General features: G+C 47.8%; 1 protein-coding gene across 3 annotated transcripts; it reads right to left on the reverse strand.

The window, feature by feature from the left end:
• Positions 1-246: 246 nt before the first annotated feature.
• LOC135804843 (agrin-like) lies at positions 247-12,134 on the reverse strand. 3 transcript variants are annotated; one of them, XM_065318805.1, is made up of 11 exons: positions 11,981-12,134; positions 6,626-6,853; positions 6,148-6,438; positions 5,413-5,628; positions 4,712-4,831; positions 4,044-4,205; positions 3,568-3,783; positions 2,806-3,033; positions 2,329-2,610; positions 1,912-2,034; positions 247-1,338 (listed from the first exon to the last, which is right to left on the reverse strand). In XM_065318805.1, exons 1-11 carry the CDS (start codon positions 12,084-12,086, stop codon positions 971-973), a joined length of 2,340 nt encoding a protein of 779 aa, XP_065174877.1. In that variant the 5' UTR covers positions 12,087-12,134; the 3' UTR covers positions 247-970. The 3 variants fall into 3 exon arrangements, with proteins under 3 accessions (XP_065174877.1, XP_065174875.1, XP_065174876.1); XM_065318803.1 differs by lacking the exon at positions 11,981-12,134 and adding an exon at positions 7,388-7,565; XM_065318804.1 differs by lacking the exon at positions 11,981-12,134 and adding an exon at positions 7,388-7,563 and having other exon boundaries at positions 1,912-2,031.
• Positions 12,135-15,734: the final 3,600 nt, after the last annotated feature.

Raw genomic sequence — 15,734 nt, forward strand, 5'->3', positions numbered from 1 at the left:
GAAGACGGCATCAAGCCACCTCTTCAGAAAAGCAAATTTTCTGGACAACGCGATGACAATTCCAACGCTCCCTCCCCTTTGGCCACATATGCATTTTGAATGCAAATGGCCGATCTAGGAGTCTGTTCAATTGCATGCCGTAGCCCTACATTGCAGCACTTTTGGACTGAGGCTGTTGGACTTGGCAGCCGGTGTCCTGTGATTACGGTGCATCGTTCATTACCCGACGCAGAATGACAGAGCGACTGTGCATACATGCAGCAAGTATACTGCTAGTGCTTCGCCAATGCTATACAACGTAAAAAATGACATCAGAATAGTATTCCAGTGTTTCAAGTATCCTAATGTGTAGATAGAGGGCTCTGACAATCAACAGTGAGGTGACTAAAACGCAAAACAACACTCGTAGGAAAGGAGGCTACAGATGAAGGGAAAAATAACTTAGCCACGGATCAAAGCTACCCGGTGGTTGACTGAATAACCGCAATTCCCCTGCTGATTTCAAGGAGCGGAGAGGGGCAAGGGAGAGGTGGAAGTAACAGCAAGTGCGAGACGGATGAGCGAATTTTGTAGAGTAGGACGTCTCACGACAGCAGGCTGAATCAATCACCAGCTGCTTACTCTGGGTTGATATTTGCAGCACCAGACTATACGTTCTGGCTGATTATAAAATAGGGTGCATATGGGTGGGTGTTGGGCATGTGCCGGAATAGGTCTAAGGGTTTCTTCGTTTTGTTTTCTCAGCGTCGGTCAGTGATTCGTGAATTATTGATAATCTCAAGTGTCCTAAGCATGTCATGGTTAATGAATGCTGGATTCCTCCTATAGCTGGAGCATAGTCTGAATTCTTCGTGTTACATTTCATCACCGATTGACTCACACGGCATGTACTAATTCTCCAATTCATTGAAGCACCTTGTATTTAATGTCTGTGGGAGGTAATTCACTGTGCCACGGAATTTCCTGTTTTCTACTGGCTGTTGTCTCGGCACACGATCTGCCGCAGGCCTCTGGCGTAGCGGTACATGCCTTTCCAGAACTTCCAGGGCTTCTTGATGTACGGCTCAATCATGCCAGTGCCGCCCTCCACGTCCACCTTAAGGTGACCGGCAAAGGGTGTATCAGCACTGTCGGCAACCCACTCGCCCGCCACCAGCATGTTCTTGGCGGCACTTGCACACGTGCACGCCGACTTCAGACGGATCTTGATCAGTTTCTCGGCCATGTTTCTCCCGTTGATCTTGGTCGTTTTCAGATAGCGGTCGACTTGCACCGTGTACTCCGTGATGCCTTCTCCGATATGTACTGCGGAAGAGAAGTCAACTTTTCCATTTGCAACTGAAGGTGAACAGACAGGGAATAGAGAAAAAGAATGTGAATTCTCAGCATCAAGGAGCTCTACCAAGAACGCTCAGCAGCGAAGATGATTAGATCGATCAATTGTCTATGCAGATCTCAGTGTACATTAGTCTCATTGGGTGGGGTGATTTTTTCTTCACCACGGTCCATTTAGTCTGACTCTGATCCCGTTTCAAGATTTATGTTCTGTGACAGAAATCCGACAATCGCATTGCCACATGAATTCGCTGTAGAGTACTCTACAAGCATGTCACATGTGTCAGTTTGCCGGACAGAGCCCATTCAGTGCATGTCGTGTGCATGTAGTATAGTGTGGCAAGCAAACTGCAGGTATGAATGTGCCGCTGTGCATTGTGTGCATACTCTGGGTACTGTGAAGAGAGAAATTTTCGCTAGAGATTAAATTTCGCTATTTTCGCGACCATCACACATTCGTGAATATAAATCGTCACACACTGCATGCTCTGTACTGTACATTGACTGTAGACAGTACAAGATCCAAATGAAGAGATAAATCGCAAAAGCTTCCCGTCGTGCCATGCATGCACTTACTCATCTGAACACTACACGCTCTTGGGAAGGAGACCAGGAGGGGCAGCTGTTCGTCGCACGTCATGCAAGTCGGAGTGGGCGGTGGTGACGGTGAAGTTGGACCGTTCGTTGTTGCTGCATCTGCTGACGACAATGAAGAGAAGAGAGCAGTGTCATCGCGAGCCAGATTCAAAGAGCAAAAAGACATGGCCTCTGCCCTACCCTTTGCCAGTTTGCTGGTGTGTAAGAATTTCATAGTACAAGTACAACAAAATTGACTGTTATAAAATAGTCCATGTGGGAAATGCATCACTGTTCTACTACCAAGCCTCGGGGGATGTGTCTGCATCGAGTACTAGAATGAACCTTATTGTTCAAAATACTGTGGATCATATCAGTACAGCTGAAGTGCTGCTCCCACATTATAAGCCTCCTCACCTGTAGCCACGACAGTTGCAGTGGTTTCCATCAGCAGCGGCGATGGAGTAGTCTGCGCCGTAGTGCACCGTTCCATCGGCACCACGGCTATGTCCTCGTCCAGCTGGCATGCTATCTTCTCCATGATGCACTCGTTCTGGTAGATGTGCAGTCCGCCGTTCTCTCCGCACACCACCTGGCGCGCGACGGGACAGTCGCGCGTGCAGTTGCATCTCGCCAGTCCCGTGGCAGGGCTCACTATGCAGCGACCGTGAAAGCGGCAATTCAGTGCTCGGCAGGCCTCTGCAGGTAGATAAAGCCCAGGACATGTATCAATACTCTATTGTGCTGCTCTGTTCACTGGTAGCCATGAACACAGGAAATGCTTTCTTGCAGGCCAAGAATAGATCAGTGCCATTTACATGTTTAGCCCAGAGCAAACTCAGGGTCAATCCCCATGCTCATTTCTCCAAATTTCCTCAGTACTGTCAAGCATACCTGGCATGTCCACCGTTGGCTGGCAAGCTGACATCTGCACTTCGGTGATCTCCTGCTGCAGCTGGCAGGAGAGCTTCTGCATGATGCAGCGGTTGTGGTACACGTCTCCGTTGGAGCCGCACACCGGCTGGCTGGCGCGAGGGCAGTGCTGCGGACACTCGCACTGGGCTGCACCTGACGCCGATGAGCACACGCTGCTGTACGGGCACTGAACACCGCTGCACGGATCTGTACAGGAAATACCACACACACACACACACACACACACACACACACACACACACACACACACACACACACACACACACACACACACACACACACACACACACACACACACATACACACACATACATGCGCAAGCAGTGTCAGTTCATGTACTGCTAGTCTTCGGCACCCTGCAACACATTATTATGAAAGAAAAAGGCTTGCTCCGGTTGATGTGACTATTTAACCCGACAAATTGTTTTTTTGGGTGTATGTGGAAAACTTAACCCATGAGCCACGGTTCCCTAGTCCAAGGAAGTGTTGGTGATTAGACCTTGAACGAAGTAACACGTTGAAATAAAAAAAGAATATGAAAGAAGCTCGGAGTCGCAACACAGCTTCCCCCCTCTTTCTCTCTCTCTCTCTCTCTCTCTCTCTCTCTCTCTCTCTCTCTCTCTCTCTCTCTCTCTCTCTCTGTCTCTGTCTCTCTCTCTCTCTCTCTCTCTCTCTCTCTCTCTCGCTCTCTCTTCTGTGTGAAATGGGGACTGCACTTACCACTGGCGCAGCTCCCGTGCTTCACGACGGTGATGTTGCGGTTCTGGACACATGCCATGGCGCGCAGCGTGCATTCGTTCAGGTAGGTCTCTCCGTCGGAGCCACATACGTTCGCCGCGCCGTGGGAGCATGACGTCTTGCAGGTACACGTTGCCTGGCCCGCACCATCAACTATGCATTTCTTGTCAGCGGAACACGTGACCAATGTGCAAGGATCTGGGAGAGAGTACGAAAGGGAAAAAAATCAACAGAGAAAGAAATACGTGTGAACGACTTACTACTCGGGTGATTATTGAAACGATATGACAAGAACCTGAAAGTGGCAGTGCCCTTTATACGTATGCTAAAGAGACTTGGGGTTCAAACCTAGGAACCTGTATCCGTACAAGCTCTACAAATAAATACTCTTTTACTGCGAAAAATATACTTTCTATCAAAATGCAACTCCTTCATTATCGTATAAATATACTACTCACTAGTTGCTGGCCTAGTCGTTGCTGCGTCTACAATCAGCGTTGTAGTGATCGTGGGAGGCGATGGGGCCTGCGTGGGGCAGGCACCGTCACTGGCTACGTCGATGTGAGAATGCCTCCTGCAGCGCTCCTGCTTCATGATGCAGCGATTGCGATACGTCTTGCCTGCGATCAAGAGCATGGAGACAAACAAGAAAACTGATGACTCCCTGTACAATGTATGCACAAGACCACTACAACAGACATCTAGCTAGCAGCATCCATTGTAGAGCCTGTCACTTGATGCTATCCGCACATGCATGACATGCATGCTGACTCAGCCTAATACAGGGCACTATGTCCTAGTCAAATCAAGAATTTTTTTAATTGATGATTGTATAATGCTCGTTTCTAGGGAGGTAAGTATTGAGAATATTACTATTATTGGTATAATTTCAATGTTGTTGCCTGGTGATTGCATTGAGCATGAAACTCAGTGTAGCAACAAGCTAGCCTTGCTCCACAGTTGTACTGTGCAGTTTCAATGGCAATCATGTGACAACCGTAAAGTTCAGTGTACTATGTTAGTTTGCATAGTCACTGCTGGCTGGTGAGCAACTTGTGACTCACAGCGCTAATCAACGAACAAAATAAGTTTCCAGTTTAGACTGAGCTATATTTGCCACACTAACCGTCAGTTCCACAGGTCAGGTCCTCGTAGTTTGGACAGTTCCTGGGACAGGTGCACACGCCTTGGTTGCCTTGCACCTCACACACCCCGCCGTATAGACACTGGACACCCCGGCACAGCTCTGTTGTACACAAAGTCAGCAAGAATGCATACAACAACAATATGAGATTTAGTCGTGCGACGAAGAAGGTTTGGCATGATAGTACACGATGTGTATACATCAAGATCATGAACCTAACACTAGCATAGATCTCGAGTTAGGTACCATGACAGCGTAAATATGGTACAGTGAAAGTTCAGTACAGCGCAACCGCTCTAAGGGACGTGAACATCTGTACAGCACACTTTAAAGTCAATGTACTCCTTATCGGAGGGCAAAGAACTGGATAAGGATTTGCCGGGTCTTGAAAAAGGTACTTTCTACGTGACAAAGGGGAAAGTACCTACATGTATATTGTATGTACCTGTGAATTTATTTTATTTTTTATTTATTCCACATGGCGCATCCCATAGCATGCAATTGCCAATCAAAGGGGAGGGGGTGAAAGCCAACCACGGCTGAGGAACGAATATGTTGTATCCAGGGTAATTTATACTGAAGTGTTTATACATTATTGTACCTCTGCGGTGCAAGGCAAAACGGTAGAATACATGCGAGGGAACATTCCATGGAAAACATTGATGATCAATTAAGTTACTTACGCGGCATCTCATGGATCGGGTCCTTGCAGTAGCCGTTGTAAGCCAGTGATGTGTCGCGTCTGTTTGTGCACGCGTCCTGGTAGAGGTGGCATGCACTCGCGTAGTTGTTCGCGTCTGTTCCGCACACGGGCGACGGGTTGACGTTGTGGCAGCGCGGGCACACACATCGCTGCTCTGCCCGATCACAGTATGTGTACTGGGAACATTGAGAACAATCTGAGACGAAGAGAGAGAGAGAGGGGAAACAATGACAGCAAGCACACAACGCACAGGACCATGGAGTTAAAGTCTAGGCAGCAGTATTTTACAAATGTTTTAACAAATGGTGACTTTTGCTTACTGTATACTAAGTCTGCGTAATTGAATAAAACACCAGCCAACACATCGGATAGCGCAATATTCAAAGCCTACCCAAGGTCCATGTTAGAACTCAAAGCCTTTTAATAATTTAAATTATATGAAAGCAACAGCCCAACACGTGTACATGTGCTTCCCAAATTCACTTCTAACAGCCATGGAGGGTGACGATGTGTTTGTTTGTTTCTATTATTTGAGTGTGTGTGTGCGGGGGGGGGGGGAGGGGGTGCATGTGTGTGTAAGTGTGTGTGTGCGGTGTGTGTGTGTGGTGGGGGGGGGGGGGGGGCTGACCGTATGTGGTGGTGGGGGAGGGGGAGAGTGTTGCTAAACAGAGTGCATGGCCACTGACGACACAATATCTTGTATACACATGCTCACCAAATCCAGCAGCGCCGCCTCCTGAGCTCTCCTCTGTCGGCTGTGCATCATCGCCGCTTGGGTTGGGGTGCAAGGAGCATAGACCATCGTGGAGAACTGTGACGTTCGTCTGTTCCTCACAGGCGCGTTTGTGCAGGTGGCAGGGGCTGGTGTAGGAGCGGTGATTGGTGCCGCACACATAGTTGATTCTGGAGCTGCACTGGTGGTTGCAGATGCATTTTGGTCGACTCACGTCGGCAGGGTCCGGGATGCACACTTGGCTCCGTGGGCATTGTGCAGTGGAGCAAGGATCTGTTGGGAGACAAACCATCCAAGAACACCTTTCATTGACGGCAATGTGGTAATGTGAGCTCTCCTTGATTTCACCCGAAAATCTCAAACAAAATAGTATTATTATCAACAGGAAAATGGATCATGTTGATTGTATAATTATTATGATAATTGTACAATGTACATGTACTTGCATTATTGTCCTTACCCGGTTGACAACCACCTTTCGAAACTGCCCGCAGCTTCCTTTGCAGTCTGCAGCCGGCTTTTCGCATCTCGCACTTGTTGGAGTATGTCTCGCCATTGGATGCACACACCTGCCGGTTAGTGTTCTTGGAATCGGCACACTGTGTCTCACAACCACACCTAGGCTGACCGCCACCGCCATTGTCCGCTACGCATTGCTGAAATGGTCGACATGGCTCACGGCAAAGCTCTGCACAAGACACGCGCGATTGAGAAAGTAGCACAGTCACTAGGGTCATAAATGGCATGCTGATTTCACAACCACAGAGTTTGAGAGTGAGAGATAATTTCGACAAACAGCGCTAATGTAATTACTTAGTAATAATGGACTTTCAAGCTGAACGGAGTCTATTTATACGGTTCATTTGAGCGATGATGCGCACATTTACTTCCAAGTAATGTGTGCTCAATTAAAATCCCGACAGGCGACAAACCCGTAGACTCTATAGATCTACTCGTCATAAACTAAAGCGATCTTCGACGCTCCGAGCCAGTAACGACGTATTGCTTGACGCGGTGATGTAGACTATGGTGAAGTGTGCCACCAAAAGCCTGTACATGTACATGTACGTTCTTTCTGACAAAAATGATCGTTCTGAACATGTCAACAATCAAACTAGTCCAAAGTTCATTCCAGAAGATACAGAACTGTCAGAAGGGAAAGGAAGGGACATCACGTCATGGACGGGATTTCACGGTTCATCACCACTCGCAAGAAGCTCACCACATTCCGATCCGATGAAACTCAAGAAGGACCTCGTCGCCTCGGAACTGTGGCGTCTCGACCGCACCTCCAACAAGCATTCTTCGGGCCGTTTGAGTGCGAGGAAAACCGCGAACGTAGCTGAAAACATACATTGGGGTCATACATTCCCTGCGAACAGTGTACAGTACGCGGACACGCGGTACAGGTTCAGAATGATTATCGTGTAACTGTACCTGTCCTTTTACAAGCGCCTAGCATACACTGACTGCAGCACAGGGTAATACCATTCTTCTTTGAACATCTCGAGACGAGTGTACGAAAAACTACAAGTCATGTACATGACTGTACAAACAACTACAAAGTACAATGATGTCGAGTGTCGTGCCGCGTAGGCAACACTTCTTTTGTTCATGTTTTGGTGCAGCATGCTAGCAATGGTCTCTGGTCAGTGGATCTGGCATTGGCAGTGTGCATGTATCGTGTATGCCTCACAAGAAACCTCGCAAGCATTGTTTGGGGTACAAGAACTTTTACTACACCGGCTAACCCTGGCCTGGGTATACGTAGATCTACGGTTGCGGAAGAGAAAGAGGGGAACAGGAGCAGAGAGTCGGGAAAAATCTGGGTTTGCTGTTTGCTTTGACAGCAACAGTACAGAGCGGTGTCGCAAGAAGGTCTGCAGGTGTGAGACAATCCCGGAATGATGATTTTACTGAGATCACGTCTACACTACAGACAGTATAGACAGTGTTCTGGTGTACTTCAGTAGTACTGTCTGTACTGTACACTCATGATGTGCTGTATTGGTTGTCGTGATGGCTGGTCTGGAAATGCTCCGAGCAACACATACCCTACAGAGGCTGCTGCAACAGTGCAAGTAACATCCTGAAGCAAGGACCTTGTCCTTGGCTCTTGCAGGACTCAGGAAAAGAATTTCCACCTGCAAATTCTTTGACAGGAGCTACTACTGTACAATGATTTATGTATTACTAAGTATTTTGCTGATTCTAGATCTACATGTAACAGGGAACCTCGCTCATTGCAGTCTTTGGGCCACATCTGGTCAGGCAGATAGTCACTACTTGAAGTTGAAGGCTAGGCTTTCGTGGTGGAAGAGTACACCTTCTAGCTGGCACGTTATCACCATTACATGGAATGTAGTGTGGTCGGTGATAGGATCTTCGCCAAGTACCTGGGCCATGGGACATCCTGGTCCTGGATCCATACCAATTACCAGCGCGAAGGACATAAATCATTATGTACATGTACTAGTACATTGTACGTGCAACAAGTGTGTAACTGCAAAGGTAAACGAAGTAGGTGGACACGAGAGTAAGGTACCACTACCAGTACCGGTTGTCGGGGTTGATCTCGTATCATCTACTACTAGCACCCGTCTGACTCAGTACAGCAGCGCTGGGTGTCGATCTGTCCGTACCGCGAGTACAATCATGTATCTTGAAGAGCTAGAGCCTAGTAGAGGCTCAGTGAAGTTCTTGCACTGAAGTAGAAGAAGTGGCTTTTTCTGTACTGGTTGAGTCGGTTCTGTACTTCTCAATCTCTTCACATAACACTAACAGCGGTTGACTCACCACCAGAGGCAGCTCAGGTCAGAAGCGGAGGACTGACTCAGAAATCAGGGATATTTCAACCTTCTATCTGTACATGCTACATGCAAGGTGGTTGTCCGAGCCTTCACTCTACATTGCACGGCAAAGTACACTGTACAATCATAATGGCGTTGGGAGGTTGCTGGGTGACTTGCCTGCCACGTTGATCTACATAATCTGCACTTCTTCCTGTTGCACTTTCGCACCCATCTCTGGCACTTCTCATCGCGCAAGATCACGTACATGTATCCCATCATGACTCATGTGACGACCGACTACAGTCTGCTGGCAATTGTTTCACGGTGTAGCTAGCTAGCTAGGTGTAGATATTGATTTGAAGAGGACAACATTGAGGAGATGGAGGGGGTATAATTATTAACACGGGTTGCAAGTGTCAATCGACCTTCTGGGTGCACGATCCGCAGTTCTCAAATGCTGTGGGACCGTGGAGATTGGACATTAGTGCCCAAGACAATAGGAGCTGGGAGTAAATCATTTGCAACAGCTTAGAGTAACTCAGAGCGCCGGTACAGCACATTCATCAAGTACATGTACAGTAGTTTAGCTGCCGTCACTGGCTTGCAGAGTGCTGGAACTTCCCCACTAATTAATTTCAACAACTTCAATGAAGCCGCTGTAGCAGCCATGATGGGCTAATAAAATATTTGCCTAGTTACTAGTTAGTAGTACAGTATGTATTGGATCCCGTCCAGGGCACAGGGCACAGGCATTCACAGCTGGACACTGCAATCCGGAGCTGAGCCAGAACGACAAGAAGAGAACAAAGCCTTCTTTCGCACAGCGGGAAACCTGCCAGAAGCTCGTCATAGACGTGGAAATGCAGTTTTTCACCGGTAACCGGCAATACTAGTACGGATGACTCAGAAACTGCTCCACGTGGTCCGTCGTGGGTGCTGAAAACCCGGTAGTCCTATCGGTACTCTGACCGATATAATTTGGTGGAGAAGCTATTTCGGACACGGTTCCTTACATCGCGGAGTGACTACACTGGCCGGCTACGCGTAGCTGCCTCGCCTCTGCTGCAACCAGCACATAATGACGACAATATTGTACAATCATGCACACCGGCCAAGCACCTGTGCATGCCAACGCGCTAGCGCCTCTGTCTAGTCATGAGACGCGAGTTATTATCTTTGTGGTCTTGTATCACGCACTGCATACAGGTAATGATAACCATCTTCCGGCATTCGCCCCAGACCTGTACGTAACATCGTTGCTGGTTAGAATCGTGAACCGCACAGTTTCATCAGGTTACATTCCAACTGCATTTTTGTTTTTTGTTCACCGCACGACCTTCCGTCTTCTGACGAAGCGCTTGCTCCCGATAAGAATCCACATATCAGAGTGACGAGTCAGCCACCTCTGACCGCCTTTGATTTCGGCGTGTCCGTGTCTTCGACTAGCTTCTTCGATCTCAAACGGGAACACTAGTATGAGTCAGTCATGACCCAGTGTGCGCGTTGGACGTTCTTCGGATTCCTTCAGCGATCTGGTTTCTGTTGTGGGTGCCAGACGGCCAGCACTAAAACTCGAGACATACAGGTACGACTGGTATGTAGCCTACTACTAGTACTAGTAGTAGTACATCACGGCGACTTCGGTGTTGTGGCCTAGAGAGACACGGCTCTACTCTAGCTGCTGCATTCACAAACATTTACAGCAACAATCAGGGTTGCATTCTTCTACCTCCACAAATACCCATTCCTTTGTACTATGAAGTAACTATTATACGAAGCGTATAAAGCCTATGACGAATCACTAATGCACCACTCTACAACAGAGAAATCTGAGTGGATGATCATCGGCTATTTGTGAATGCCAACTAACTCCAAGACGACCTGTATCAAACTTCAGTCACTTCACACTTTTCAAGTCTCGTTCAATAAGTCTTCGGCCCAGTTGTACAGAATCAAAGTCTCCACACTTCACACCTACCAGTATTATTATAGCGCTCCCAGCGCAACACAACACGCATAACGAGCTGCTTTCGTTTTCGTCTTTGAGCTGTATACTATTCTACCCATCACCGACTCGCCACCACACCGGAAAACAATTTCACAGTTTAAAAAAAAAATAGGCAGCTGAAGCTCCAAACCTGGCACATACATGACTGATTCAGTGATTATAACTAGTAGTTCTTCTTGGACGCCAGTGCTCACTCCATGGCTAGGACTCGAAACAGAATCTGTTCGCTCGGCTTTTCACCCGGTCCGTATTTCGGAAAGCAACCACTCGGAAAGGAGGCTCCGAGAGCGCGGCACTGAATTATCGCCCGTATGCGCCGGGTCTTCTCTTTATACAAGCTGAACTGGTGACGGTGTAGCGGCATGCAGCACTCACACGCATACTCTACCCGCCGAGGAAGATGCTGGATAGGAGCTGGTCAAGGTAGAATGCCACCCGTTTCAACTTGAAGCTCTCATTGCGTATTGGGGCAGGGCAAGTGTGTGTGTGAGTGTCGGTGATCTGGGACGAAATACTGACACAACTCTTCACAAAAACTGGGGAGAAGACTAAGAATAAAGGTGTCCTACAAGCATCACGCCAGCCTTGACACCTTTCTTGCGGCTACACAGCCTTAACTTACACCGATCCGGAGAAACCTATTCTAGTTTCAGTGTTTATTATCCCAGGCGAATGGAAGTTTTGACCTTGCCTGAGCACAAGACCAGAGGGTATGGCCGTTCATCAAACGGCATGTCACTTTGGACTAACATGCTCAATATCCACGGCCAATCCTAAGGGGGCTAGACCTGTAGCTGTGGTCCTTCGGGTGCCACCAGTCGACATTGAGTGATTAGCCTGACCAGCGGCGGTTGAAGATCTTTAGAGAACCGGCAATCGTCATTATGTGCTTGTAACATACATGGGCCATGTGTTGTACTGGTTCTCTTCTATAATGTACAATGTACATACTAGCATCACTAATCTGTAGCATCGCCATTGCATATACATGTAAGTAAATATTCTTCGGACTTACCATGTTTAATTCGAACTAATCCTTGCAGGACGGGAGTTGCGAATCCACGGGGAAAGGAGAGGATCACCACCAGCACCACAACACCAGCACAGCAAAGCTTCTCCATCTTTCTGCTTTCAGAGCACAATCGTTCTGAGTCAATGACCACCTAATTCAGGTCAATAATAATGATGATGATAGGATTCAGTTATGCGGGCCTCCGCACTACAGTCTGCTAGTACACTGCCTGTCTGTAATGCCTCCGCTCTAGGGCCTTGTAAGCTATGCAAGAATGTGGTCAGTATATCCTATGCAGAACGGCCATGGTAGACGCTAGTACGCTGTGTAGCCTCGATGACCTAACGTTACTTTGTGCTGGCCAATTAGAATAATATGCAGATACGCGAAATGACCATTGAGGACAAGAGACGTGATAAGTGCTCACAGTGACAAGGCTGAAGTGCGGAGTTCACCAGCTTGGCAATATCCTCTCTCTGCATTCTGTCCAGGGCCTGTTTACTGGTAATATTCATATCAGAGCACTGCCCGGAGTGCCCGCAGGTGCTAGCCAAGACTGCAATAGTCGGTCATTACGGACGGCTGAACGCATCATTTGCATACGGGGTGGGGGGAGTAGCGCTAGCTAGCGGTACATACACTACACGTGCATGTCATGTTCAGTGCTGCGCAATGAAATCCGATCGAGCGAGTCACCATTTCGGAGCCCAGGCCAGTGTCCGCAGTCCGCACTGACTCCGCAGGTCTACACTGTAGCGTAGTGCAGGGCGGCGAAGCGTCCAGCGCGTACTTGAGTGACTTGATCGGATTTCATTGAGCAGTACTGACTACAGCTCTACTGTACATACCGTGGTACTAGTAATAATATTATTATACAATGCGCATGCATGCATGCACAATGATCGATTGCGTGAATCGTCAAGGCTGAAGCTACTAATACAGTACCGTTTTAATACACAACTCACGGCCAATATTCCGTTTTAGATCTCGTGTTTCTTGAATCTTCTTGGGTCCTTTTCCGTTATGGTGCGTTTACAATCAGAGCTGATCAGATCTGCCCGTCTCTGTTTCATTTGTATCGTTTTCGCGCGTCTACACGGGCGCGAAGGATCCGCGAAAGTAACTCATCCTTGCTATTCTTCCATTTTGGTGTACAACTAGCGTGTTACGATTCCGCAAATGTCAGTCTGCGTGGCTGTCGGTCTGTCGGAAACGGTAGATAGCCGGACCATGCCACTGCCTGTCTGTCTGTCTGTCTGTCTGTCTGTCTGTCTGTCTGTCGCTCTGTCTTTCTGTCATTCTGTCTGTCTGTCTGTCTGTCTGTCTGTCTGTCTGTCTGTATGTATGTATGTCTGTCTGTCTGTCTGTCTGTCTGTCTCGTTCATCAGTAGGCAGCCTAACCACACAACACGAGCAGGACGTCCCCATTACTGATGAATAACGTTTCGACCATATTATTAATTTTTATCTTCTTCAGAATGATTTGGAAGCAGACCTACATGTACATGCACATGCACATGACATTGTCATGTACATGTATGATCGAAACGTAAAGATTCGTCAGTATCAAGTCTTGCTCGTGTATTATATTTTACCTTTCATGGCATCTCTATTTTTTCACGTCTACATGACTCTATCTTGCCCGTAAAAGAGGCCGTTACCCCGCAAAAAAAGAAGAAAAAGTCTTGCTCGTGTTGTGCGGTTCGGTTACCTGCAGATGACAGTGATGTACATGATGTACAGTCATGCACGAACTTCAGAAGATGTCAGATGTCTATTTTCAGACATGGCACGTGCTTGTTGCCAGGAAACGGCCAATGAGCGGCCAGAATAAGCAGTCAAGATCAGTCGATCTTGACCGCTTAGCCGGTCAAGAACAGCAGTCGTACGGCATCGCGCCGCACATGCGCATTTACCATTTTTCGAAGTCCTTGCCTTGGGCAACATCTCCGACGAGGACTAAAAATTTGTCTCCCTTCTCCAAAATTATTATACTCACTACTGTCTTGAACGTCTGCAGGGAGACCAGAAACGCCAACCGACCTTGCAGCTGATCCTGTTTCTCGCGGCGAAACGTACACAAGGGAAGCAGACCTCCACAAGTACATTTTGTACCTGCCCTAAGGCTGCAGCTTCTCAGCACTCGCATTTGAACCTTACTCTGGCAATCATCTAACTCGAAGAACGGGTTTATTCCGAATCCGTCATATTACTGGTACTAACGTTACTACTGCCTTCACTGTACTTGAATACTTTCATCTCAAAACTGGAAAGTTCCGACCAAACAAATAGCTGTTTGTTATGATCACTGCACACAATGTGACATCAACTCATTTGCCGTCAAGGCTTTCTTTCTGTTTGAATCTGTACTGGGCCTTGTTGTTTGTGAGGTGGGCCTTGTCTGAAGCGCAATCCTACACAGTTGCGTCGGGCATGCCGCTCTGATCAGGCCCTCGGTCATGTGAGTAATCTTGCCCTCGGTCGCGACGCCCTCGGGGCTACGCCCCTTGGGCGTCGCGACCTCGGGCAAGATCACTCACAGACCTCGGGCCTGATCAGAGCATCATGCCCTCGCAACTGTGTAGGATTATGTATGTAGTGGTAGCGGTAGCTGCGGCAGTGGTCCACGCCTGATAAGCATAACTTTTCAGTTTTCAGGCCTCACTCATCATGAGTACATGCAAGCGATCAGCCAAAGGTCGACCAGACGACCAAGCAGTTCCGAGTGCCTACTGACAAACTGGGTAGGCCTGATAGTATCAAGACAACAGCCCATGCAGAAAGGGGCCGGGGAGCAGAATCTCTGCAGGTGTACATAGTCATGTACATGTGTACGTACATTGTATTTGTAGGTGTCGTGAGGTAATACTACTCCCTGGGCCAAACACAATTCAGCTTTCAACCACATACATGTACATGTGCATGATGTACTGCTGGGGATGACCTTCACTTTACGACACGGCACAGCTGTCTACAATAGCATAGCTATTGCCTACTATTGGCAGTCCTACGTGCAGATAACGTGACCTTTCTCTGCGTTGTCTGATCGAAACTGACATGTCCACTTCTGCAGGTCCATAGTCCACTCAACTACTTCATTGTAGTGTATTGCGTCTCTCCAAGGCTGGCATGGATACTAGTCTTGCTGCTGCGCGTACATGTATACAATTATGTACATGTACATGTACATGACCTACTACTACAGTAGTACAGTAATGTCCTTCGGAAGGGTGAATAGTCCGCAGGCCAGGGTGCAAAATTCGTATTTTTCGCTCCGAGCAGAAGGGTACCAAGGTTTGACTATACGAAATGATAGAGTGGTGCTAGGGCTTTCTTATCATGTATCTCTTGTCCCGGGATTCTTGTCCTAAGTTGACCAAATCAAAGGAATACTATTATTTTGATGTTGCCATGGTAACGGAAGTCGAAATTCAAATTTTACCACCTTTCCTATGCTGTAAGCAGTTCCAGTTTTTTGCATTGCCAAAGAAAGACCAAGAACCACCGGTATCCAAGGTTTGATGATAATCGTGCAACTAGAACCCATGCTGGGGTCGCCCGCAGTACGACAATTGTGTGCATACAAAAGGTCAATACCATTGCACTGTAAGTACAGTAGTTGGGTAGAAGGGGGGTGCTCAGCCCCTCGATTAGGGATGCAGAATGGGGTGGAAGGGGAGGCTCCCCCCTCGTGATATACCTGGACATTTTACAGTCTTTATCACTTCTTGTGGGCCTTGTTTCACAATACAATTCA

The sequence above is a fragment of the Sycon ciliatum genome, chromosome 1 (assembly GCF_964019385.1).
Source record: "Sycon ciliatum chromosome 1, ocSycCili1.1, whole genome shotgun sequence".
NCBI lineage: Eukaryota > Metazoa > Porifera > Calcarea > Leucosolenida > Sycettidae > Sycon > Sycon ciliatum.

Bases quoted from the DNA above. Each gene is read 5' to 3' on its own strand.
- LOC135804843 (XM_065318803.1), bottom strand. From the start codon at position 7,517: ATGTTTTCAGCTACGTTCGCGGTTTTCCTCGCACTCAAACGGCCCGAA. The intron at 3,034-3,567 runs GTAAGTGCAGTC...TTTCCTGTACAG, and splicing joins GCACGGGAGCTGCGCCAGTG to ATCCGTGCAGCGGTGTTCAG. The intron at 1,339-1,911 runs GTAAGTGCATGC...GTTCACCTTCAG, and splicing joins AGCGTGTAGTGTTCAGATGA to TTGCAAATGGAAAAGTTGAC.